General features: G+C 38.0%; 1 protein-coding gene across 1 annotated transcript in view; it reads right to left on the reverse strand.

The window, feature by feature from the left end:
* The window catches only part of USP37 (ubiquitin specific peptidase 37), a 73,497-nt gene that overhangs the window by 31,768 nt on the left and 15,596 nt on the right, over positions 1-26,133 (reverse strand). Inside the window, exons 6-12 of the mRNA XM_044913404.1 lie at positions 23,519-23,616; positions 21,669-21,753; positions 14,023-14,184; positions 8,071-8,202; positions 7,797-7,920; positions 6,507-6,697; positions 1,029-1,146 (exon numbers count right to left, since the gene is read on the reverse strand). Coding sequence (XP_044769339.1) covers positions 1,029-1,146; positions 6,507-6,697; positions 7,797-7,920; positions 8,071-8,202; positions 14,023-14,184; positions 21,669-21,753; positions 23,519-23,616 — 910 coding nt within the window. The remainder of the gene's footprint in view (positions 1-1,028; positions 1,147-6,506; positions 6,698-7,796; positions 7,921-8,070; positions 8,203-14,022; positions 14,185-21,668; positions 21,754-23,518; positions 23,617-26,133) is intronic.

The following is a 26,133-nucleotide window of genomic DNA, read 5'->3' on the forward strand; positions in this document are numbered from 1 at the left end:
AGACTCTACAGTAGCAGATTCTCAACCTCTTCCCCATGGATGCACAAGAACCACTGCCTAGAGTATATCCAGATTTTAACATTTGGCCATAGCAGAGATAAGATCACCTTCAGGTTAGGCGGAGTTCCTGGTCTGTTAGGTGTAACTCTACCCCTTTCTTATAATGGAACTCAATCTTCTGGTGACAGCCCACTAAGAACAACTGCTCTAAAAGGACCAAAGTTTGGGGTGGATATCATTACCTAGAGAAAACTGAAACAAGAAATCCTTAAAAAATGGGGGTAAAGATACACAGGAAAAGCTTCAAATTCTATGATAATAACAGGAATAGTAAGGAATGATAAAAAGAAAAGCAGAGTATTTATCTTTGGGTGGAGCTGAATGTTCATCATTTAAAGAACAGAATTTTGTTTTTAACCTTAAGAAGACAACCCTGCCCATTTGCTACAACAAAACAAGAACCACTGTTAAAGAGACGAAGGGTGATCCTGACAAATTTCCATCAGTTATAAGGACTGCTACACAACAGGTCCAATTATGTCCCCAAAACTTGCTGAATATCTTTAACAGTATATCACAGAAACATATTTATCTAAAGCTTTGGATAAACATGACTCTTCCCTTTTGTTTCTAACAGGTTACATACAACCTAAGGAAAAGCAGAGTATTTTTTCATTCTTCAGATCTTAGATACAAACTCATATATAGCATCTCCAATTTTTACCAACACTACCAAATTTTAGCACATGCTTCAAGTTAATATTTGTTCACAAATAACTAAGGTTGTCTAAAACACCTGCTATTGAATTAAATGTATAATCTATTTAACCAATCAATAGTCTTCTTCTATGAGTTAACAATTAGATTTATCAAGCTTTTAAAATTAAACATTATTTATAAATCTTTCTCATTTGTTTTCCCTTCATGTAATTTTGTTGAAACTCTGCCTTAAAGAAACCAATTTCAAATACAATTACCTATGATATATAAAACTTAATTATGTGAAAATACCAAAAGATATTACTTACCCTAAAGAAAAGATCAAGAGAATCTTGAATTGAACGAGGAGGGAGTGGCTTTTTCCTTCGAGGAAGGTCAATGGAGAGGTCATTAAACTGTTCTCTTTTGGGAATAATTTCTCCACATCTGTAAGAATAAAAGAAGACAAATGGAAGCATTTAGAAGTCTAACTGTGCAATACAAAATAAATACAAATATACTTCAGAAACACTGTTCCGGCACAGAACTTAGCAGGTACTGACAAAGACTAGCCTGAGTTGATAAGCAATGTACAACATGTAAGACTTTTCTCATGAGTATTTTAACCCTCATTAAATCAATACAGGTAAAACCTCAACTGCAAGTATTTAAGTATTTAACAGAATGCTAAATTTAGTTTTTTTAAAAAAGCCCCAAAAGTTTTAAAAACTAAAGTACAACATACACATAGAAAAGTGAACCAAAGTTGTACAGTTTCATGAATTATCAGTTAACACCACTCAAATCAAGAAATAAAACATTATAAACTCTGTAGGAGCCCTCTCACGTGCCCCTTTCCAATCACTACCCCTTTCTCCCAAAAGGTAACTATTATCCTGACTTCTAGCACAACAGGTCAGTATTGCTTATTTTTGAACCTTATATAAATGGAACCATACCGTATGTTTTTAGTCTCTTTTGTTCAACATGATTGTGAGATTCAAACATGCTTGCTGCATGTGGCTATAGCCCATCTTCATTGTTGGCTCACATTAACCTGTTTTGAGCATGCCACAATTTATCTATATTACTACTGATGGACATTTGGATTGTTTCATTTTTGACTACATAAACAATGCTGCTTTAAAAATTCTATGTGTTCAGCAACTCTTTCTGCCCATAGGTCCTGTCCCTGTGCTTTAATAATAAAAACACCTTTTTGCACCAAAAATAAAATAATAAAAATGCTATGTGTTCTTGGGGTGCCTGGGTGGCTCAGTTGGTTAAGCATCTGACTCTTGGTTTCAGCTCATGATCTCAGGGTCGTGAGATCCCCACATCAGGCTCCACGATCAGCATAGAGTCTGCTTGAGATTCTCTCTCTCCCTCTCCCTCTGCCCCTCCCCACGCATGCACTCTCTAAAATAAAATAATCTTTAAAAAAAAATTCTAGGTGTTTTGGTGAACTTCTGTTGGAACTGTTTTGATCACTGGATATATTTCTACAGAATTTTTAAAACTGGGCTCAGAGATCAAAACATTATTTATCTGGAATCAAATTCACTTCTTTTAAATAGTTTTAGTTGATGTTTTTCCTTCTCTCTGCACAACAGCATTTTTAGTAATATTCAATCTCCTGCCCCAGTTCTCTACTGCCACAGTTGAAGACTGGAGACCATAAAAATATATTCTTCATTCAACAAATATTTGAGTGCCTCTATCTAATAGGCAGAATTCTAAGATGACCCTTAGCCTTTGTATAATTCCATCCCCTTTAAGAGAGTTTGTGACCATGATGAGCTTTCACTCCCAGGATGATGTTACAAGACAAAGGGACTGTGCAGATATGATTAATGTTACTAATCTTAATGTTGAGTTGATAAAAAAGGAGATTATCTGAGTGGGTCACGACTTAATCACTTGAGCTCTTTAAATCTGGGTCTAGAGGTCTCAAACAGAGGAAGTCAGGGATTCTAAGTCAGACATGTACTGCTGACCTGAACAAATCGCACTGCTGTGGACTGCCTATGGAAGCCACATAGCATGAAACAACACGCAGCCCTTAGGAAATGAGTAGTTGCAGCTACCAGCCAGCAAGAAAATGGCGGGACTTCAGTACTACAATCAAAAGGAACTAATTTCTGCCCACAACTTTAACGAGTGTAGAGGGGTATCCTGATGAGAACAAGCAACACGCTGATTTCAGTCTTCTGATACCATGAGCAGAGAACTTGGCCACACCCTGTCTAGACTTCTGACCTATGGAACTGAGTTAATAACTATTGTTTTAAGCTGGCAAATATGCGCAATTTCTTAGGCATCACTAAACATGCCTCCTATATGCGAGAAACTGTTCTAGTAGCACTGGGGTTACAGTAATGAACCAACCCAAGATAAAATACCTCCCTGCACAAAGCTATATTGGAGGAAAAAGATAATAAAAAACATATAAGTAATATGTATGATATGTTAAAGTGATAGTGATAAGTGCCAACGGGGAAAAAAAAAATAGTGAAAGACCAGAGTAGATGGTTGGAATTTAAATAGGGTAAATGCCTAGAAAATGCCTTACTGAGCAAGTAGCTTTTACATAAAGATATGGAGGGGAATATGGGGAAAGAGAATTTGAGATAAAGGGTACAGTAGGTGAAAAAGGCCCTTAGGTACCAGGATCTGGCATTTAAAAAATAAATAAATAAAGCAAGGAAGCTAATTTGGTAGGAACAGAATGAGGAAGGGGAAAGAGTGGTAGGAGGTGAAGTCAGAGTTAGTTGGGGGAAGAGGGGCTGCTGAAGAACAGATCATACAGGATTTTGCATATTATAGTAAGAACTTCAGCTTTTATAGGTTTTGAGGAGGGCTAACATGAACTAACTTCCACTTTAAAGGGATCACTTCGGCTAATGTGTTTAAAAAAGCCTAGAGAGAGGATAGAAACACGACCAGTTTAGAAGGTATTCCAACAATCCAGGCAAGAGATGACAGTGGCTTTGATCAGATGGTGGCAAGTGGTCAGATTCTGGTTATACTCTGAAGGGATTTCCTGACATATGAGATGTAGGGATGCAAGATAAAGAGAAGAGTTAAGAAATACACTACGTTTTTGGGCTGATAAATCTAAGTATGGAACTGTTACTACTGAGACAGGGAAGACTGCAGAAGGGTTTTTTTTTTTTTTTGACTGCAGAAGGTTTTATGGAGAATACTAAGTACTTAGTTTTAGATAATTTAAGTTCTTTGGAGAATTCTTCATATTTGATAATATATTACTATACTGGGGCGCCTGGGTGGCTCAGTTGGTTAAGCGACTGCCTTCGGCTCAGGTCATGATCCTGGAGTCCCGGGATCGAGTCCCGCATCGGGCTCCCTGCTCAGCGGGGGTCTGCTTCTCCCTCTGACCCTCCTCCCTCTCATGCTCTCTGTCTCTCATTCTCTCTGTCTCAAATAAATAAATAAAATCTTTAAAATATATATATATATATTACTATACTGAAATACCTTATAATGTAATTGAAAACAAGTCCATTTAAACTACAACAGTTAAAAAAAATAAGTACATTTGGCAAATTGGCCAAACTAACCTACAGTGAGATGGGACAGAATCTAAACAACGAAAATACAATTTGAGGTGTACGTAATCTTCGTTGAGCCACAAACTATTTTGTGTTTAAGGAACTGTCTTAAAGAAACTGCTAATAAAGCAACTAAAGCAAAGCCTGTAAGGAGGTAGCTGGGCCGCTGCTGCTGTTGCCTCGCGGAGCCGTGCTGCCTCCCAGACTTGCCACACTGCCGGGCCGCTCTCAGACCAGCCCCTAGTGTATCTAATACCCCAGGAGACACGTCACTTCAGGCATGGTGCACAAACATCAACGTCCACCCAACATCTGGGTGCTGTGCCAGTGGGGCACCTGCCTGATGCTGCGGGCACAGGACAGCAACCACTACACTTTGACTCGGCCTTCTTGCTTCTTGTGCCACCTGTAGCCATTTCTATCAGGGGCCATTGAAATTCTCCTATCAAAATAAATTTGGTTGGCACCCCCACAATTAAATAACAACAATTAAAACTTTGCTTCTCTCTCTAACTTGAACAAATCTGTTGGGAAAGTACATTAGAAGGAAAGGAAAGGATAACTGGCTACTGTATTACTAACTGCTGGTGGGCTCTCCAGCTTTTACAAGGACATGGACTGTATTTATAAGACCTGGACGGGCGCCTGGGTGGCTCAGTTAGTTAAGCGACTGCCTTCGGCTCAGGTCATGATCCTGGAGTCCCGGGATCGAGTCCCGCACTGGGCTCCCTGCTCGGCGGGGAGTCTGCTTCTCCCTCTGACCCTCCCCCCTCTCATGCTCTATCTCATTCTCTCTCTCAAATAAAAAAAAAAAAGACCTGGACTTTTTCTTGTAAAAATAATTTATCTACTGGGGAAACAAAAGACTGAAGAAATGATGAAGACAAGAAATGTCACACACACTAGTGATACAAAACTATCTTTCTAGTGTCCATTTGAATGTTCAAAATTGTAGTCACAATTATTAGAATGTTACAGCTGGGAGAGACCTCATGAATAGTCTAAGAAAAGTAGAAATATGGAAGACAGAATGGATAGCTAATATATGGGTTTTGAGTATTTCTAAGGAAAATTTCAAACTATTCTGTAATATTTACAGAATTTGAGCGGAAGAAAATCCCAAATCTTTCAGACGAGAAAGCTCCATCATGTTAAAGGCAAAATTAAACAAAATACTTAGATGCAAACTTGTGAAAATATGAATTTCAAAAATAAAGAATACCACAGATTTTCAGGAAGAGAAAGATTACCCACAAAATCAGGTTTCTCTCAAATGGCACAGAATAAGAAGACACGATGGGACAGTATATGTAAGATACTAAGGGGGAAAGGCAATGTGTGATTCAATAACTCTGTATTAACTCCTGTGTGAAGGCAACACAATTCTTGCTTATACAGAAAATTCTACTCTCTCTGAAAAAACATATTCAGAGATGTACTATTGATAACTGAAAGATTAATCAAAATAGAACCTTTTTTTTTTTTAAGATTTTATTTATTTGTTTGACAGAGACACAGTAAGAGATGGAACACAAGCAGGGGGAGTGGGAGAGGGAGAAGCAGGCTTCCCCCGCAGCAGGGAGCCCGATGCGGGGCTTGATCCCAGGACCCTGGGATCATGACCTGAGCCGAAGGCAGACACTTAATGACTGAGCCACCCAGGCGCCCCTCAAAATAGAACCTTTTGATGTGAAATGCATGATATAGAAAGAAGTCTTGGTAACGAGCAAGGAAATTACCTAAATGTAGGAAGTCAGCCTGAATAATCAATATAAACATGGTTAAAAAGCACTGCAAAAGTTAAAAATAATTCAAATTTTGATCCTGTAAAAAAAAAAAACAACCCATTTTTAATAAAAACAATTTGGTTTAATAAAATAAGCAATAGGAGGGAGTCTTTTCAGGGAAAAAGAAAAGAACAAGTATTCCGAAAGTACTCGATATTACACAGAGATTAAAAGAAAACCCCACAAAAACAAACTTGTAGAGCGAAATTAAATGTTTAGTCAGCACTACAGCACATGACAAAATAGTCAAGTTCTCCTTAGTTCTCACCCTACAAAGCATTTTTACAGAAGATAAAGATGCTTTGAAAAGAGATGTTTGGTAGAATCTACGCATTTATGTGTCCTTATGACACAGAAAGGAAGATAAGAATTAAAACCTTCTAGAAGAATTTTAATCACCTCCCATAAAGAATTAAAAGGGCAAAGAGTTTTCTTAGAGGTTACTTACGCTTTACAGATGATGGAGTGCTGAACCTCAAACTCCAAGTTAGTAATAACAGGGCAAGTGTACACCCTTGTGGCTGAAATATCTGACGAATTTTCTTCTCCGGGAACAGGTTCGGTCTTCCAAGTTTTATTTAACTTTTCCATGTCCTCTTTCAGCTGGTCTAAGCATTGACTTAAAAATTCATGAGCATCCTAAGAAGGCACAATATCTTTAATCATAAGATCAAAACCTTTCCTACCACAATGATAGCTTGCTAACATTGTGAATTATACAACTAAAGCACTCGGAGGTCAGTACCATATGTGAAAAACATCAGATTTACTCTAACAATTTGGGGGTACATATTTTGTGAATAAGAACAAATGACACTGCAACTGATGAATCACTAAATTCTACCTCTGGAACTAATAATGCACTATATTATTGTATAGTGTTGTATGTTATATTACACATGTAACATACAGTGTGTTATTAGATACACAACACTATGTTAAAATGAATTTAAAGAAAAATTTTTAAAAAAGAACAATGACAGATTTTATATATATATTTTTTATGTTTTTTATTTTAAAGATTTTTATTTATTTATTGAGAGAGATAATGATAGAGAGAGAGCATGAGAGGAGAGAGAGTCAGAGGGAGAAGCAGACTCCCTGCTGAGCAGGGAGCCCGATGGGGACTCGATCCCGGGACTCCAGGATCATGACCTGAGCTGAAGGCAGTCGCTTAAACAACTGAGCCACCCAGGCGCCCCAGATTTTATATTTTTAACTACCAGTTGGATTAGCATGAATGAATAAATGAATCACTCCTTTAAGATAAAGTATTTTTTTCTAAAATAGCCTTTGTAGCTAAAATAGCCCAAGTTCCTATAATGGCAAATGTTATCTGTATTTTTCAAATATGATAAAATACACAGAAGAGTCATATTAAACCTTACCATAAGTCCTCAGGTTTTTCAACTTGTGATGAACATATGTACACAAATCTCATTTTATTTTATTTTTTTAAAGATTTTATTTATTTATTTGAGAGAGAGAGAATGAGAAACAGAGAGCACGAGAGGGAAGAGGGTCAGAGGGAGAAGCAGACCCCCCGCTGAGCAGGGAGCCCAATGTGGGACTCGATCCCGGGACTCCAGGATCATGACCTGAGCCGAAGGCAGTCGCTCAACCAACTGAGCCACCCAGGTGCCCCACAAATCTCATTTTAAAATAGAAATTAGATAATACACTGAAATCATTTCAATTTCCCTTATCTCTAAAATGTTTAAAAACAATTAGTACTCACATTCTGCATATAGCCAGAGAATCTCTCTGCCGTAGCTGAAATAGCATTTTTAACCTTCTTGAGTAAATCTTTTTTGGTCTCTGAATTACAGATATCTTTTTTAACAAGCAAGTGTGCAAAGCGTCTGTTAAAACAAGAGAAGTTTAGTGACATTTTACAAAAGTCTGGTTAGCATATTTTAAAGACTGTTAACAATGACACATAAAAGTTTGTCTAAAACTCTATTCTATAACCAATAAGGTAAAAGGTTACTTAGTAAGTATGTAACAATTACCTGATAAGTGCATTGAGTGGAATTTTCTTCCATGGGATACCTTGCTTAAGCAAGTCATTTGCAAATGATTGAAGTGAAAACAGAGACTGTAAAATAGCATTCATATAGCAGGTATTTCCCAAATTGGAGAAGCTGAAAATGAAAAAAATAGTACTTTTGAAGACAACAGTAGTTCCTGACATATGTTCATTTAAGTAGGGGGTTCTCCAGTATAGCATGCATCACAATCACATGGAGGGCTTGTTAAAATACATATTGCTGGGCCTCAACTAGAAACTGTAGATCTAGACAGAGAGGGGGCAAAACTGTGCATTTCTAACAGGATTCCAGTTGATGCTGATGCTGTTGGTCTGGGGACCATACTTTGAGAACCACTGCATTATAAGACTGTAACAAAGAAAATTATACAGGGCGCCTGGGTGGCTCAGATGGTTGGGCGTCTGCCTTCGGCTCAGGTCACGATCCCAGGGTCCTGGGATGGAGCCCCGCATCGGGCTCCCTGCTCAGTGGGAGGCCTGCTTCTCCCTCTCCCACTCCCCCTGCTTGTGTTCCCTCTCTCGCTGTGTCTCTCTCTGTTAAATAAATAAATAAAATCTTTAAAAAAAAAAAAAAAAAGAAAAGAAAATTATACATTTTCAAATGAATGCTAAAAATAACTGGGGACTTATCCAAAGAGCTATTTGTTCTTATTTATAATTTTAATTTTTTCATTGAGAGATATAACTTAACTCACTTCTCTTAAGTATATGCCCAGAAGTAGAACTGCTGGGTCATAGGATATATGTGTTTAGGTTTAGCGGGTACTGCCAAACGTTTTTCTAAAGCACATATTTTTAAAACACTTGTATTTGAAGATATTCCCAAACTCTCAAAAAAGCTGCACAAGAATATTCTTTATCCATATTTACCAATTGTTAATCTTTTGTACTATATGCTTTACCATTTAATGCACCTCTCCCTGTATTTCTCCTAAACCATGTGAGAATAAGTTACATAGATCATAACCCTTCAGCCCTAAATGCTTCAGGGTGTATTTCACAAAAACAAGAAGATTCCCTTATATAATCAAAGCAGTTACCAGCATTATCAAATTTAATGCTGATATGCTCTTATCTAGCATACATTGACATTTGTGAAGAATACAACCTCCCCACCCCCACCACTATTTTTTAATGTACTGTTCCTAATGTTGGGTTTGCTATTTCTTCATGATGAGATTCAGCTCAGGCTGGAAAAGCACATAGTGACACACAGTGATACTGTGTCCTTCCAAGGGTTTCACATTCAGAGGTATATGATATTCCTATGAACACCGGTGATGTCAATTCTGAATACCCTGGAGAACTTTCACTTCAGACTACGAGAAAGTATCAGGGTCTGGAATTATCCTACTACCATAGACAATGAAAAAAACAACAGACAAAATACTGAACAACAGGCAGCTCAAGATTGTGATCCTTAAGAGAAGGGAAACAAACAGTGTGAGTGCCATCCATTATGCAGGGTTTCTGGCTGCAGGCAATTTGTGAACTGCAATCCAGGGAGGGGTACCCAAACAGAGCCCAGAAATCATGCTGAATTGAGCTGAAAGAAACTGGAGTTTGATAGGCTGAGGCTGCTAAGATTTCTGGGACAGAGTACCTGAGAGGAGGGAGCTGTGCAAAGGAAGAACTCCAGAAATATGCACAGTCTCTTGGGTATTTGGCTGAATACCAACCTGTGCATGCTTAGGGTAAAACCCCAAGACACCAGGCAAGAACTTCAAGGAAATGAATGATTACTGGGGAGCTATTAACAGAATAATTCCCAGAGCTCATGCAGGACCCAAAATTGTTTGAGTTCCCACCATAGTGGAGAGACGTAGGTGAACTCATAGGATATTACTAGAAATCCCCGAAGAGCGGTGCTTTAGAAAAGGAATTAAATTAGTCTTAGAATAAAGTCCACTCTAGATTTGACACCAAAGAGCTTAATAAACACAAGTCTCAGAATAATCAAACCCAATTGCAGATATTAAAACAGCTATTATAAATATGCCTCATGTGATCACAGGTGCAAACAAAACCATAAACCTAAGAGGAAAGAAACAGAAGATATAAAAGACCCCCAAATTAATTTGAGATGGAAAACACAATAGATGAAAATACTATTGAATGAGATTACCAGATTAGACACTGAAGAAAATACCAGTGAACTTGAAGACACAGCAACTTAAAATATAAAAAGTGAAGTATCTATATATTTTATGTAATACATAAAATTTTAGATTTAAATATTGTGTATATTCTAATTTAAATAAAACATAAAATATTAAATATAACATTACATTTTACATATTCCATTTTATATATTTGAAATAGTTTATGTATACATAAAATCAAACATGTATATTTTACTTCTTTTTTCATAAAAAACAAAAGATAGGAATGCTATACAGTGTATACTCTTTAGTGACTTCTTTTAACTTAACACATACTTTGTTATTTTCAGGTTTCTTTTTTAAAATTACAGCCACCTTTGTGGGTGTAAAAAATGGTATCTCATTTTGGCTTTGAGTTCACATACCTTCTTCAACTTTTTACACTTTCTTTTCCAGAGCTGCACAACTCTTCTTTCTAGAAATCTGCCCATTTCATCTAGTTATCTAATTTGGTGGTGAAATCACAGTATTGTCTTAAAATCTTTATTTTGGTAAGGTTGGTAGTAATACACTCACTTGTGTTTCTCATTTTAGTTATGTGAGTCTTCTCTTTTTATCAGTTTAGATAAGAGGTTTGTTGATTTTGTTGATCTTTTCAAAGAATCAACTTTTGGTTTTGTTGATTTTGTATTTCTCTTGAATTTCTAGTCTCTATTTTATTTATCTCTCATCTTCCTTCTGCTAGCTTTTGGGTTTGCTCTTCTTGTTCTAGTTCCTTAAGGTGTAAAGTCAGGTTATTGATTTGAGGTCATTTTTTAAAAAATCATGATAAAATACACATTAAGTTTACCATTTAACCATTTTTATAAAGATTTTTTTTAAGCAAACTCTATGCCGAACGTAGGGCTCAAACTCACAACCCAGAGATCACGAGTCGCATGCATGCCCTACCGAATGAGCCAGCCAGGAGCTCCACTATTTAACCATTTTAAGGTGCAAGTTTCAGACGCATTAAGTACATTCAGTGTTGTACAACTATCACCACTATCAACCTCCAGAATTTTTTCATTTTCTGGAACTGAAACTCTGTACCCATTTAACAATAATTCCCTATTGCCCTCTCCTTGGCAATCACCATTTTTTCTGACTCTATGAAATCTGACTATTCTAGGTAATTCATATAAGTGAAATCATACAGTGTTTGTTTGTCCTCTGGTGACCAGCTTATTTCACTTAGCATGTCTTCAAGGTTCATCCACATTGTAGCATGTGTCAGAATTTCTTTCCTATTTAAAGCTAAACAGTATTCCATTACATGTCTAAAACACATTTGGTTTATCTATCATTGGACACATGGGTTGCTTTCACCTTTAGGTGAAACATGGGTGTATAAATATCTGTTCAAGTCACTGCTCTCAATTCTTTTGGATATATACCCAGAAACAGACTTGCTGGATCTTATGGTAATTCTACTTTTAATTCTTTGAGGAACTGCTATACTATTTTCCATAGCAGCTGCACCATTTTACATTCCCACCAGCAAAGTCCAAGGGTTCCAACTTCTTCACAGCCTCACCAACATTTCTTTTTTAATGTAGATGTTTCCTGCTATAGATTTCCCTCTGAGCACTGCTTTTGCTGCATCCCTCAATTCTGGTAGGCCGCTAAAGCTTTCATTCATCTCTAAGTATTTTTAAATTTCCCTTGTGATTTCTTCTTTGACATTACTGGTTGAGTGTGTTATTTAATTTCTACATATTTCCATTTTTCCATCTATAACTGATTTCCAGCTTCATTTTATTGTGATTCAAGAAGATACTTTAGATGATTTCAAACCTTTAAAATTAAGACTTATTTTGTGGCCTAACATATGGTCTCTCCTGGAGAATGTTTCATGTGCATTTGAGAAGAATGTGTATAATGTTGTTATTGGGTGGAGTGTTCTATATACATCCGTAAGATCTAGGCAGTTCATAGTGTTGGTCAAATCCTGTATTTTCTTACTGATTTTTCTGTCTATATATTCTATCCATTATTGAAAGTGGAGTACTGATGATCTTCAGCTATTATTTTACAACTGTTTTTCTCCCTGCAGTTTATTTAAACATTTTGTCTATTGGGGTGCCTGGATGGCTTAGTTGGTTAAGCATTTGACTCCTGATTTCTGCTCAGGTGATCTCAGGGTTGTGAGATCGAGCCTTTTATCAGGCTTCATGCTGGGCATGGAGCCTGCTTATGATTCTCTACCTCTCCCCACTGCTTGCACATGCACACACTTAGTCTCTCTTAACAAAGAAAAAAAAAAAGCTCAGCGAAAAGGAACAGGTAAACAGAGAAGAAAGTGAAATACCTTCACTGTATATTTTATATTATCTGCTAAGACATGAAACATATATATTACAATGGATAAGCCAAATTGGGAGATGCCACTCATTGAAGTAAAAAGATAACCTCAAGCTGGTACAAAAACAGTAATCTGAATGACACTGAAAACAAGCTGGTAGTTTGAGGACAGCAATTTGGTAATAGTAATAAAACATTTCAAAGTGCCTTCCTTTAATCTTAATGAAAACACACTTCCAATAATTTATCCTATAGAAAACTTCCAATAAATGTTAAAAAGATATGTATATGAGAATGTTCATTCTAGCCTGGACTGTAATGGGAAAAAAGGGAAATCTAAATGCACACTAACGTGGTTGAAGGTTATGTATTAATATATGAGGAAGCCCATGATCAATGTGGAGTGAAAAAAATCAGGGAACAGAGAACAGAGCACAATGGTTAAGAATGCAAGTGGAGGGGAGCCTGGGTGGCTCAGTCGGTTGAACATTTGGCTCTTGATTTCGGCTCAGGTCACGATCTCAGGGTCATGAGATTGAGCCCTGCATCAGGCTCTGTGCTCGGCGTGGAATCAGTTGGAGATTCACTCTCTCCCCCTCTCTCCCTTTCCCTCTGCTCCTCTCCCTGCTCATGCATGCCCACTCTCCCTCTCTAAAAATAAAATCGGACGCCTGGGTGGCTGAGTTGGTTAAGCGTCTGCCTTCGGCTCAGGTCATGATCCCAGGGTCCTGGGATCGAGTCCCACATCGGGCTCCTTGCTCAGCAAGGAGCCTGCTCCTCCCTCTGCCTGCCTCTGTCTCTCTCTCTCTCTGATAAATAAATAAAATCTTAAAAAAAATAAATAAAAATAAAATCTTTAAAAAAAAAAAGAATGCAAGTGAAGTCCAACTGACTAGATTTACTACTGCTGTACCACTGACTATATCACCTTGAGAAAGTTAATTAACTTCTTTAAGCCTTCGTTACTTCATTTGTAAAAGCAGATTTTTGATACATCTAGCTCATAGAGGGGCTCTGAGGATTTAAAGAAAAAAATCTATTTAAGCACGTAGCACACAGTATTTGGCATATAACAAAGACTTCAGGTATGACTGCTACTATTATTACAGTTATTATACTATGATCTCTTTTTTATGTGTTTAATAAAAATATAAGCAGGAAGGGGATGGGGAGGATATACATAAAACTGTTAAAGTATCTCAGCAGTAATGATGAAGTATGTGTGATTGGAGAATACGCATTTTCTACTTTATGATTATGTTATATACACATATTTTTTTCAAAGTTCAAAAACTGGAGACTGGATAATGGAGTTACCATTATTTATGGATGTGATAAATCTTTAATAAGTGAGTACATATTTGAGAACTATAATTAATATGACTTTCATCATTTTTTTGACATCAAGCAAAATATGTTTCAGTTAATGACTTTATAAAAAGAAAGTAAACTATAAAGAATTTACCTACCCCTGAAGTTGCTGCTGTTGGTGAGAGGAAAGGGGCACTCTTGGTTTGTTCCAGCCAGTGTAATCCTGGTTACACCTCAGTTTTTTAACAGAAAGAGGAGCTGGTTGAGGAAGAAATCCCAAACTTCTTTTGGCAGAGGGAGTTTGGCTTGAAACATTGGTCCTATAAAACAGAATAGATAGTGCATAAGCAAAACAATTTTGCATGCTATTTTTTCCCCTAGTAGATTCAGAGAAGTCAATGTCTGAAAAAAAAAAAATCCTAAACTTGAGGAGGAAATATCAATAATAATGATCACCTGGGGAAAAATTCCCCAAATGTAAATTAGCAAGTCTGTCAATAGACAGCTGAAGAGGCATATGATACTATACCTACTTAACCTATAATTACTAATGACTTGAGAAAAACTCTAATATAGTTTGACTTTGCTATTTACTTTTATTCACTTAATGGATATGATACATCAGTTAACATTTAGGCAGTTAACTTTTCCCACTATTACAAATAATGACACAAAAAATATTCTTTTACATAATCTCCCGGAGAACTTCCTTTAGTTTATATGCTTAGAAGTGAAAATGTTAGGAATAAGCATTTTTAATTTTTAATTTTCTGAGACCTTGTAATTTGTTTTTCAAGAAGGCTGTACCAATTCCTATTTCCACTAACAGTGAATTTCAATTTCTTCACATGGTCTCCATTACATTAATGAGGGAAATTGATCTCACTGTTGTTCTATTTTGCATCTTCCTGATTACTACTGAAGTTGAACATATTTTTACAATTGTTTGCTCTTCTCTGAACTGCTTTTGTGTACCCTTAGTTTTATACTGGGTTCTTAATGATTTGCAGTTTTTCCTGTATTTCACGTTCTAATCCTTTGTCTATTATATGCTCTAAGTTTTTTCTTTTTTAATTTAAAGATTTTATTTATTTGACAGAGAGAAAGAGAACACCAGCAGGGGGAGTGGGAGGCAGAGGGAGAGGGAGAAGCAGGCTCTCTTGCCGAGCAGGGAGCCCGACTCAGGGCTTGAGCCCAGGACCCCAGGATCATGACCTGAGCCAAAGGCAGACGCTTAATCAACTAAGCCACTCAGGAGCCCTGTATATGTTCTAAGTTTTAAGTTTTTACATAGTCTTTATCAACCTTTTTTGGTTTTAATTTTTTTCTTTCATAATTCAGTTTTTATTGGTTGTTCTGAGGATGAGTAGACATTTCAATTTGCACACAATTCTTAGTGTATGTACCAAAAATCTAAAAAATCATGTAGTTGTAATTCTTTTCTAAAACGTCTTCCAGTGGGGCACCTGGGTGGCTCAGTCGTTAAGCGTCTGCCTTCGGCTCAGGTCATGATCCTAGGGTCCTGGGATCGAGCCCCGCGTTGGGCTCCCTGCTCCGTGGGAGGCCTGCTTCTCCCTCTCCCACACCCCCTGCTTGTGTTCCCTCTCTCACTGTGTCTCTCTCTGTCAAATAAATAAAATCTTTAAAAAATTAAAAAAAAATAAAACATCTTCCAGTGACCTTCCAGCTTAAAATTTGAAGGCAAATTTTCCTTAATCAAGTACCAATTTATGATAATTGATAATGATAGTTTTTCTTATCAAGTACCAATTATCTTGAAATGTTGATATGCTGTTACACTGTTAAGTCCCATTAATTCACAATATCATATACACTACATACTTAAATTTTCAATCTTGCACAGCACATTATCAAAGTTACTAGGAAAACTGGACTGCCAAGATGTTACAGAGTGTACAAAATTCTGACGGGGGAGCCAAGATCAAGGAGTGGTTTTCTTTAGGAAACAGTTCTACCAAAAACAACATGGGGAAAGAAGTAATTTAAAATGTTCATGACCTATTAAATGCATGACTGACTCCAAACTGCCATTTAGTATGCTTGGTATTATAGGTTAGAAAAACTACCCCATCTATGGAATGTTAAGCTGACACCCAAGACAATCAAAGTCTCCCATATTCAATATCCTACTACTTTCTGGTTGTACCAAGAAAAAATCAGCAAATGATTTAACCTCTTAAAAAAAAAATTTTTACACTTAAAAAAATGGGATGAGGTGGGATTCCCTCCTTAAAAATGTTTCTAGAGCTAATAAAAAACTTGCATTTATAAAATAGTTGATAAAAATATTCCTCGGGGCGCCTGGGTGGCTCAGTCGTTAAGCGTCTGCCTTCGGCCCAGGTCATGATCCCAGGGTCCTGGGATCGAGCCCCGCATCGGGCTCCCTGCTCAGCGGGAAGCCTGCTTCTCCCTCTCCCGCTCCCCCCCCGCTTGTGTTCCCTCTCTCGCTGTGTCTCTCTCTGTCAAATAAATAAAAAATCTTTAAAAAAAAAAATAAAATATTCCTCCAGATTATACAAGAAGGGAGACAAGGACCACAGATAAGACATGGTTTATGATATTACTCAGATGTGGCTTCTTTCTCTCCTGCTTCATCTGAGGCTGGACTCTCCTCATTTTTAGTTTCTCCATTTTCTTTTTTTAAAAGCTTTTTATTTATTTGACAGAGAAAGAGATCCCAAGCAGGGGGAGCTGCAGAGGGAGAGGGAGAAGGAGGATCCCCACTGAGCAGGGAGCCCAACATGGAGCTCGATCCCAGAACACTGGGATCACAACCCGAGCCAAAGGCAGATGCTTAACCAACTGAGCCACCTAGGTGCCCCAGTTTCTCTGTTTTCTGCAAGTATGTCTTTCCTGGTTAGCCACTTTAGCCTGTTTTCCCTTTGTTCCCTCTTTCCCCCTTTGTTTGCACTTTTTTTGTCTGAAGATTTATCCTTTTCTGCTGCCTTTTTTGGCTTCGTTTCTACTTTTGCAGGAGCAGGTTTCTCCTCCTTCACTGCCTCCCCGCACCCCAGACCACAGAGTTGACCTCCCTCTTGAGCATCCTGGTGGCAGGCCACAGTGCAACAAGAGCCTTTGCGAAGCTGGGCTGCCTGGCCACTGCCCTGAATTTTTGTGTCTTAAGAATTAATTCTGGGCGCCTGGGGGGCTCAGTCGTTAAGCGTCTGCCTTCAGTTCAGGTCATGATCCCAGGGTCCTGGGATCGAGCCCCACATCGGGCTCCCTGCTTGGCGGGAAGCCTGCTCTCCCTCTCCCACTCCCCCTGCTTGTGTTCCTGCTCTCGCTCTCTCTCTGTGTCAAATAAATAAATAAAATCTTAAAAAAAAAAAAAAGAATTCTATAATTCTGTAATGTAAGGTCACAGAAATATTTTCCTATTTTCTTTAAGTTTTTTGTTTTTAAGATTTTATTTATTTATTTGATAGAGAGAGAGCACAAGCAGGGGGAGCAGCAGAGGGAGAGGGAGAGGGTGAAGCAGGCTCCCTGCTCTGCGGGACTCGATTCCAGGACCCTGAGATCATGACCTGAGCCAAACACAGAGGCTTAACCGACTGAGCCACCCAGGCGCCCCTCTCCTAAAAGTTTTAATTCTCATTTTCCTCCTATTTAGGTCTTTAATCTGCTTACACTTTCTTTTTTTAAGATTTTATTTGTAAGTAATCTCTACACTCAATGCAGGTCTGGAACTCAACTCCAAGATTAAGGGTCACATGCTCTACTGACTGAACCAGCCAGGTGCCCCTACCCTAAAATTTATCATTAGCTTTCTATTAGTTATATCTCTTACTGTGCACTACTAAACACTGTAGTTTGAACAGTGCAAGGTATATTTGCTTCCATCCTTCTGCTTTCAACCTTTCTTCATCTTTATGTTGTAGTTGTTTCTTTTAAATAGGATACAGATTATTATTTTTTTTCCTTTAAAATCCAGTCTTTCTCTCTTTAACTGGAACATACTGTATTTATATTTAACATCATGACTGATCTGGACTAGTACCTTTTTTTTTTTTGGACTAATAACTTTTAATATCCATGTACTAATTCTATCACCTGTGTCATTTCTGAGTCAGTATTTATTAATTTTTCTCCTCCATATGAGTTGTATTTTTCTGCTTGTTTGTCTGCCTAGTATATTTTCTTGGATGCCAGACACTGAGAATTTTACCTTATTGGGTGCCAGATATTTTTGATTTCTGTAAACACTCCGGAATTTTGCTCTGAGATGTGGTTAGGTTACCTGGAAACAGTATGATCTGAGTGAGTCTTGCTTTTAAGGTTTGTTACGTGGGGACAGAGCAGCAATTAGTCCAGGGATAGATTTCCTTGTTAATGAGGGAAGACCTTTCTTAGCATGCAAACTCCTGCTATCAGGAACAGGAACATGTCTGGCTTTACGTGAACTCCAAGTATTATTCCCTTAGATCCCGTGGGTGCTTCCTTCCCAGGCCTTGGCTAGTTTACTCAAATGCGTAAGTTGATCAGCAGTCAACTGAATACTCAAGGGGGACCCTCTGCAGTTTTTTTCTCTGTTTAGTTATCCCCTCCGGTCTCTGTTCTGTGAATTCCAGATGCCTTGGCTTCCCAGGACTCCCAGCTCCATTTCCTCAACTCAGGAAGAGCACAGGGCTCTGTTTGGTTCCCCCTCCTTGCGTGGCAGCCTGGGAACTTTCTCCAGGAAGCAAGGGGGGGCAGTCAACAGGCTAATTTCATTTGTTTCCCATCTCTCATGGATCACTGTCCTTCACTGCCTCATGTCCAATGTCATGAGACCCATAATATTTCATGTATTTTGTCCAGGTCCTCAGTTGTTTCATGAAGGAGGGCAAATCTGGTCCCTTTTACTCCATCTTGGTCAGAAGTGGAAGTCACCTTTAACTTTTTAATATGTGTAACTTAAGTTCTCAAAAGTAACTTAAAATGTTTTAATTTCCCTATACTCTTCCCCACTCCTGTATTTCTCCTTATTGTCTAATTTTTATTAATTGTTTTGCTTTCAAGCCTATTGTAGCCTCATTTTATAAAAACTATTAAACTATTTAGATGCATAAGATAATCCTTAATGGATATTAATAATAGTAGTTGCCTCTGGAAAAATAAACTAGGAATTAGAAAAGAAAGGGAGATTTACTTTCCACTGTATGCACCCTGTAACTTCTGAAGTTTCTATCATATGCACTTACTATACAAAAGAATTTTAAAAGCATTTACATTTTTAAATATACTTTTATAATTTTTTTTGCTCACTGATATTTTCATTCCTTCCTTTGTTCAGTTTGCTTCTTGCAGAATAAATTGTCTCTGTATCTAAAAACAGCATTATTTGTCTGCACTCTTGAATTATAATTTAGCTGGGTATAGAATTCTTTGATGCTGTTACTCCAGTGTCTTGTTTCTGCTGTTGCTAATGTCAACCTCTTTTCTTTTTATAAATATTTTCCTTCAAGTAGCTTTTAAAATTTCATCTACAATGTGGATTTTTTTTTTAAGTATCTGCTGTTTGGCATTTGTTGAAGCTTTTCAATGTGTGGACTTTATCATTTTCATCCATTATTTCTCTGACAAATTCCTTGTCTTTATTTTCCTTGGTCTTATTTTCTCCAAAATGCTATTAAGACATGGAGGATAGGGGTGCCTGGGTGGCTTAGTTGGTTAGCCTCTGACTCTTGGTTTTGGCTCAGGTCATCATCTCAGGGTTGTGAGATCAAGCCCTACATCCAGCTCTGTGCTTGGTGGTGAATCTGCTTGAGATTCTCTCTCTCCCTCTCCCTCTCCCTCTGCCCCTCCCCCCGCTCACATGCTTTCTCTAAAATAAACAAATCTTAAAAAAAAAAAAAAAACATGGAGGAGACCATGGAGCGCAACATAAGTCTCTTCATTTCATTTCACATTAACCACCTTCTCATTCCAACAATCAGGCATTCTTGACTTGTTCAGTAGTTGCCTCAGTGTGGACCTCTAATCTGCATGGGACTTCACATTAGAGGTTCAGAATTCCTGTCCCTATGCTGGTAACACAGATGCCAGTCACTGAAATTCCCATTTCTGTGTATCTGCACTCTGCTCGGGGAGCATCAGGCAAGCAGCACATTTATGGTTCCAAACCCAGGTAGTTCTACAGAAGTGTTTTGCCTTGGTTTATTAGCACAGAGAGCAGTTCTAGATATGCAGCTTCATTTAAGAAACCAAATTCTGGCCTGGGGTCATGTTCAGTTTCCAATCTCATGCTGGTTTTCTAGTTGACTCTAGTCTGTGTTTTCCATGTGCCCTATGACTTCAGCCTTTACTCAATATCAGTTTTTTACTCACTGATTTGGAAATTTTCACTTCATCTTTGAACAAAGCTTTGCATTAAAAAAATTTATTTTCCTTAGCCATTCCCATGTGCAGTGAATTCTATTATTTTGAGAAGAAATTTGTACCACGTTTAATTATTTACAAACTAAATTTAGGTTTTTGTAAGAACTTGGATTCCTTTAAAATTCTTCTAATAAACAGATATATGTTTCTTAAATTTAAATAACTTAGTTGCCACTGCAGTTATAAAGTGAAATACCACTCAAGGCTGAATATACCTAAAAATACAGTATCAAATTCTTTACTTCACCTCATTTTATGAAATAATCAAGATTTTTTCTTTACCACTTTGAATTAAATTCTACTAAAAAACAAAGTATCCATAGGTCATTATATAGCATATCTATTATACACCACCATTACTCTTACCTTTTTACATTTACCACTGCCCCTCCAGGCTACATTCCAAGATCATGCCTTCTTCACAAGTACTCAGCAGTTGTCTCATATATTATATTCAATAAATCTCAAAAAAAATTTAATATCTATAGGATCAGCAATTAAATTTCTGAGTAGCCTTTTTCAGTAAAATATACTAATTGTACAATTTGTGTACAACCTGTTTTTTTTTAAAGAAAATGTCTTAACTTTTGGTAGTAGCTTAACAAATACACAGGCAACAAAGGCAATTTAAAAATGCCTCAGGAGAGGGGCGCCTGGGTGGCTCAGTTGGTTAAGCGACTGCCTTCGGCTCAGGTCATGATCCTGGAGTCCCGGGATCGAGTCCCACATTGGGCTCCCTGCTCGGCGGGGAACCTGCTTCTCCCTCTGACCTTCCCCCATCTCGTGCTCTCTCTCTCTGTCTCATTCTCTCTCAAATAAATAAATAAAATCTTTAAAAAAAAAAAAAATGCCTCAGGAGAGGGGCGCCTGGGTGGCTCAGTTGGTTGAGTGACTGCCTTTGGCTTGGGTCGTGGTCCCAGGGTCCTGATCGAGCCCCACATCGGGCTCTCTGCTCAGCGGGAAGCCTGCTTCTCCCTCTCCCACTCCCCCTGCTTGTGTTCCCTCTCTCGCTGTCTCTCTGTCAAATAAATAAAATCTTTAAAAATAAAAATAAATAAAAATAAATAAAAATAAAAATGCCTGAGGAGAGATCTTAGTATGTTCATCGCTTGGCATGATGGAAAATAACACTGCTCTAGAATCTGATCACATTGCCAGTCACAACCTATGGCCTCAGTACAAATCTCCCTAGACCTCAGTTTATACATTTGCTGAAAAGTGTAAAAAAAAAAAAAAAAAAAGCATCTGAAAATTAAAACATTTCCAGATTACTATCTAACTAAAATGTCACGAGTCTATGATTCTGATCAATTTTGTTATTTTAAATTATTCACTTAGAGCATAACGGACAGCCTATCCCTTCAATTCAATATTCTCAAGAAGAGAGCACTTCAAGTCCTTCACAAGGTACATAACCAACACATACCTGTCTAAGTTAGTGCTACCAGAGGAGTAGTCCTTGGATCCAGTTCTGCTGCCATAAAAGGATGATGACTGTAAAGGTAAAAGCCCTAAAAAAAACAAACAGGAAAAATTTAATTCCTAAATCAACCAATTTCATTTAGTGGTAAAATTATGCATTAGGCCTGTTCATATTTAACTCTTTTTCCCCCTTTCTTTTCTTCAAAGTAATATATATGCATGTTAAAAGATCAAACACTGTGGAAAGGTTGTAAAAGCAAAGAATACTCTCCTGCCCCAAAACTCTACAAATTGTGCTTCTTATTTCTAACCATTTTTTAAAACTTAGTTTTCCTCATTTCCTTCATAATGCTAGATAATGTTTCTACTATTTCTTAATTTATTAATTATAAACAGTATCAGTTACCTCCATTATGAAAAATCAGAAATTGCTCATTTACATCACCCCATTCTTGCTCTCTTTTCTCCAACCAGTTATTGGTTGTGTTAATGTTAGTTTTACTAATTAACTTCCTAACTTTAACACACTTAAAACTTCTACATTTTGTTTTATGAACCTTATCACTTGACCACTTCCCACTCTCTCCTCTTCCGCATCAACTTTTTTTTTTTTAAGATTTTATTTATTTATTTGACACAGAGAGAGAGAGAGAGAGATCACAAGTAGGTAGACAGGCAGGCAGAGGGAGAGGGAGAAGAAGGCTCCTTGCTGAGCAGGGAGCCCGACGTGGGCTCGATCCCAGAAGACCGGGATCATGACCTGAGCCGAAGGCAGACGCTTAATCGACTGAGCCACCCAGGCACCCCCGCATCAACTTTCTAAGACATACTTTAACTTCAACATTGTTGGGCGCCTGGGTGGCTCAGTCGGTTAAGCAACTGCCTTCGGCTCAGGTCATGATCCTGGAGTCCCTGGATCGAGTCCCGCATTGGGCTCCCTGCTTGGCAGGGAGCCTGCTTCTGCCTCTGACCCTCCCCCCTCTCATGTGCTCTCTCTCTCTCATTCTCTCTGTCTCAAATAAATAAATAAAATCTTTAAAAAAATAAAAAAAAACTTCAACATTGTTACAGCTTATTACATCTTCAAGCATTCTGTTTTCTAACTATAGGTTGATTATAAAAGCTGAAAACCCTTAAGTGGAGTTTACATAATATATTATTATTTCAGAGGTAAGAATTATATTAATTCTTTCTGGAGGAGTCTAAAGTCACAATCCTGAACCACTAAAAGAAGAATGTTCCTAGAGTCCCAATCAAATGAATTCTCTCAAACTCTCAAAATCATGCCATATTTTAGCTTGCTTCAATTTAACTTCCAGCTGACATGATATCCAAATCAATACCAGATAGATGAGTCTCTAAGGAGTTCAGAGGATCAGAGAGATATGTTAAATGTGGGAAACACTGACATCAATTTGTGGACAGTCTAACTTTTAGTTTTTGTAAAAATAGGGTACAATGTGAGCTTAAACAACTGCTTTAGGCAATTAATTCCAAGATCCTCTGGAACTTCTAACATGTAACAACACTCATAAAATTCAGTTTCAACCACTTAAATTCCTTGGATTCATTCTATGATCCAGATACTTTGATAATGAAAAAGTTTAATTTTAGGCAGTTAAATAGGGAAGAAGGTAAAGGTTAGATTCTTTGTTAACAGAATAAAAATTCCCTTATATTTCTAATACTTTAGCCAAGTACTGGATACAAATTTGGTACCCAATAACGAATACTGAATCATGCAATATTCCTGAAAAATGTAGAGAGATATGTCCCAGTTTAGGTTTTTATTTCTAGTCTAATACAGTACATCATATAATAAATGAGTATCTTATATGAAGACCAAATACTTACCTGATGTCCTATTCTCTTCTGACTGTTTCAAACTCAGCTGCTTCTCTCTGCTGCTGGTTAAATACTTTCTGGAGGGATCTGTCATAGCCTTGTTGTTCCTACAGTTAATAATTTAATTCAATATATATATGTATATAGGTATATAAAGACATAGTTCTTAATTTTAAATAGTTATCATTTCAGAATATTTACATTTCACATATAGCTAAATTTTCTTTTTTTTTTTTTTAAAGATTTTATTTATTTATTTGATAGAGACACAGTGAGAGAGGGAACACAAGCAAGGGGAGTGGGAGAGGGAGAAGCAGGCTTCCCGCGGAGCAGGGAGCCCGATGCGGGGCTTAATCCCAGGACCCTGAGATCATCACATGAGCTGAAGGCAGACGCCTAATGACTGAGCCACCCAGGCGCCCCTACAGTTAAAATTTCTTAAGTCGCATTTCCCCCTCTATTATTCCCAAATACCTGAACCTATATAAGTGGAGTGGGACCAGTCAGAGATACGCTCATGCTTTGACTAAAAGTGCTAATTTTAGGAGGCCCATCATGCATAAAGCCTGTGGCACATAATGCAGATACTCTACCCAGATTTCTTCTGACCCCATTTTTGTGTCCTCTCTTCCACATGAACTTAGGTACTTTTTTTTTTTTTTTTTTAAAGATTTATTTATTTATTTGAGAGAGCGAGAAAGTACATGAGAGGGGCGAGGGTTAGAGGGAGAAGCAGGCTCCTCGCCGAGCAGGGAGCCCGATGCGGGACTCGATCCAGGGATTCCAGGATCATGACCTGAGCCGAAGGCAGTCGCTCAACCAACTGAGCCACCCAGGCGCCCTTAGGTACGTTTTTGACAGCAAGTATCTACGGTTCTTTTTCACAGATTGTCCTCAAGCTACTAGAGATCCTTTGCCTGCATTCTGAGAGAGTCACAGGTAAGGTCAAGAAGCCCAGCTCCCTTGCCTTGGATCAGAACAACTTTAAGGTGAAAAAATTTTTAAGGTGAAATTTATGTAACAGATTTTCTCTCTGGAATTAGGATGAAGCCTAACCTCTCTGCTTAATTTTTGTGTGATATCACACTTAGGTTTAATCTCCTGCACTCACTCGCTTTCCCTACTCCCTTCCTGGTATCCCCTGGGAGTACTTTCTTAATAAAATAGTTTGCACACACATCTCCATTTCAGGGACAGGATTCTGGAACTGGACCACTTATTTGGCAACAGCAACAGAAATCCCACTGCTGGTGATAACACCTTTGGGACCTTATAGTTTACAATTACTATGATTTTTCATCTGTAGTGAATTGGGATAGGATAAACTAAAAGATACTATGGCTCATGCAATATCGCTAGCATTCAAGAAATGTGGTAGATCACACAATGGATCTTACTGGGGTTATAGAAATGTTCTAACTCGATTACGGTGATGGTTGCACAACTCAATAAATTTACCCAAAATTACTGAATTGCACATTTAAAACAAGCGAATTTTATTTTTAAAGTTAATAATAAAATAAATATTAATATTAAATTTTAAAATTTAATAGTACGTCCCAAATTATTCCTTTCCTTGTTCCCAGGTCCCCTATCAAGAAATGCAGTCTAGGGGCGCCTGGGTGGCTCAGTTGGTTAAGCTACTGCCTTCAGCTCAGGTCATGATCCCAGGGTCCTGGGATCGAGTCCCGCATCGGGCTCCCTGCTCTGCGGGGAGCCTGCTTCTCCCTCTCCCACTCCCCCTACTTGTGTTCCCTCTCTCGCTGTGTCTCTCTCTGTCAAATAAATAAAATCTTGGAAAAAAAAAAAAAAAGAAATGCAGTCTAGTTCTATTTTCCTATCCCTTAACGGGGCTGGCCTTGTGATTTCCTTTCCCCCAAAGACTGCAACAGATATAACAGTGTGTAAGTCCTGATTGTAAGGCTAAAGGCACCTTGCAAATTTACATTCACTCTCTTGGAATTCTGACACTGCTATGTGAATAACTCCAGGCCAACCCAGTAGATGATAAAAGACACAGGGCCCAATCACCCCCATTACCCAACCAATAGGCAGCCAATGGCCAGTCATATGGGTAAGGCCATTCTGGACCAACCAACCACTAGCCAACCCACCAACTGACCACGGATGCATGAAAAATGAGAGTACCCAGCTACAATCAGCCAATTCTGGCCCAGATAAGCAGAACCACTCAAGTTGCCATCAACTCATAGGCGATAATAGTTACTATTTTAAGTCACTAAGTTTTGGAGTGGTCTGTTATACAGCAACAGATAACTGATACAAGTGATATGGAATAATAACCATAAAGACTATAGAACGGGTTGGCTGTTGCTATGAGTACTGATCCGTTCAATGGAGAAAATGATAGATTCAGTTGAGCCAATTACCAACCTAAAGACAAAACACCATGAAGAATCACTCATCCAAAGACAGTTGCAGCCCAGATCTTTAGGATTTGAGAACAAGACCATGCTGTTTCCAGCAAAAAAAAAAAATACATACATTCCTTAGGAAGTATCCCACACTACCTCTGGCATAGTACTAAGGCCTGGAAGACACTGAATATCTGACTGTGGGTCATCAATCAGAGCAGCTATCATGAACTGGGTGCTATCATACTC

The sequence above is a fragment of the Neomonachus schauinslandi genome, chromosome 3 (assembly GCF_002201575.2).
Source record: "Neomonachus schauinslandi chromosome 3, ASM220157v2, whole genome shotgun sequence".
In the NCBI taxonomy this organism is placed as follows: Eukaryota; Metazoa; Chordata; class Mammalia; order Carnivora; family Phocidae; genus Neomonachus; species Neomonachus schauinslandi.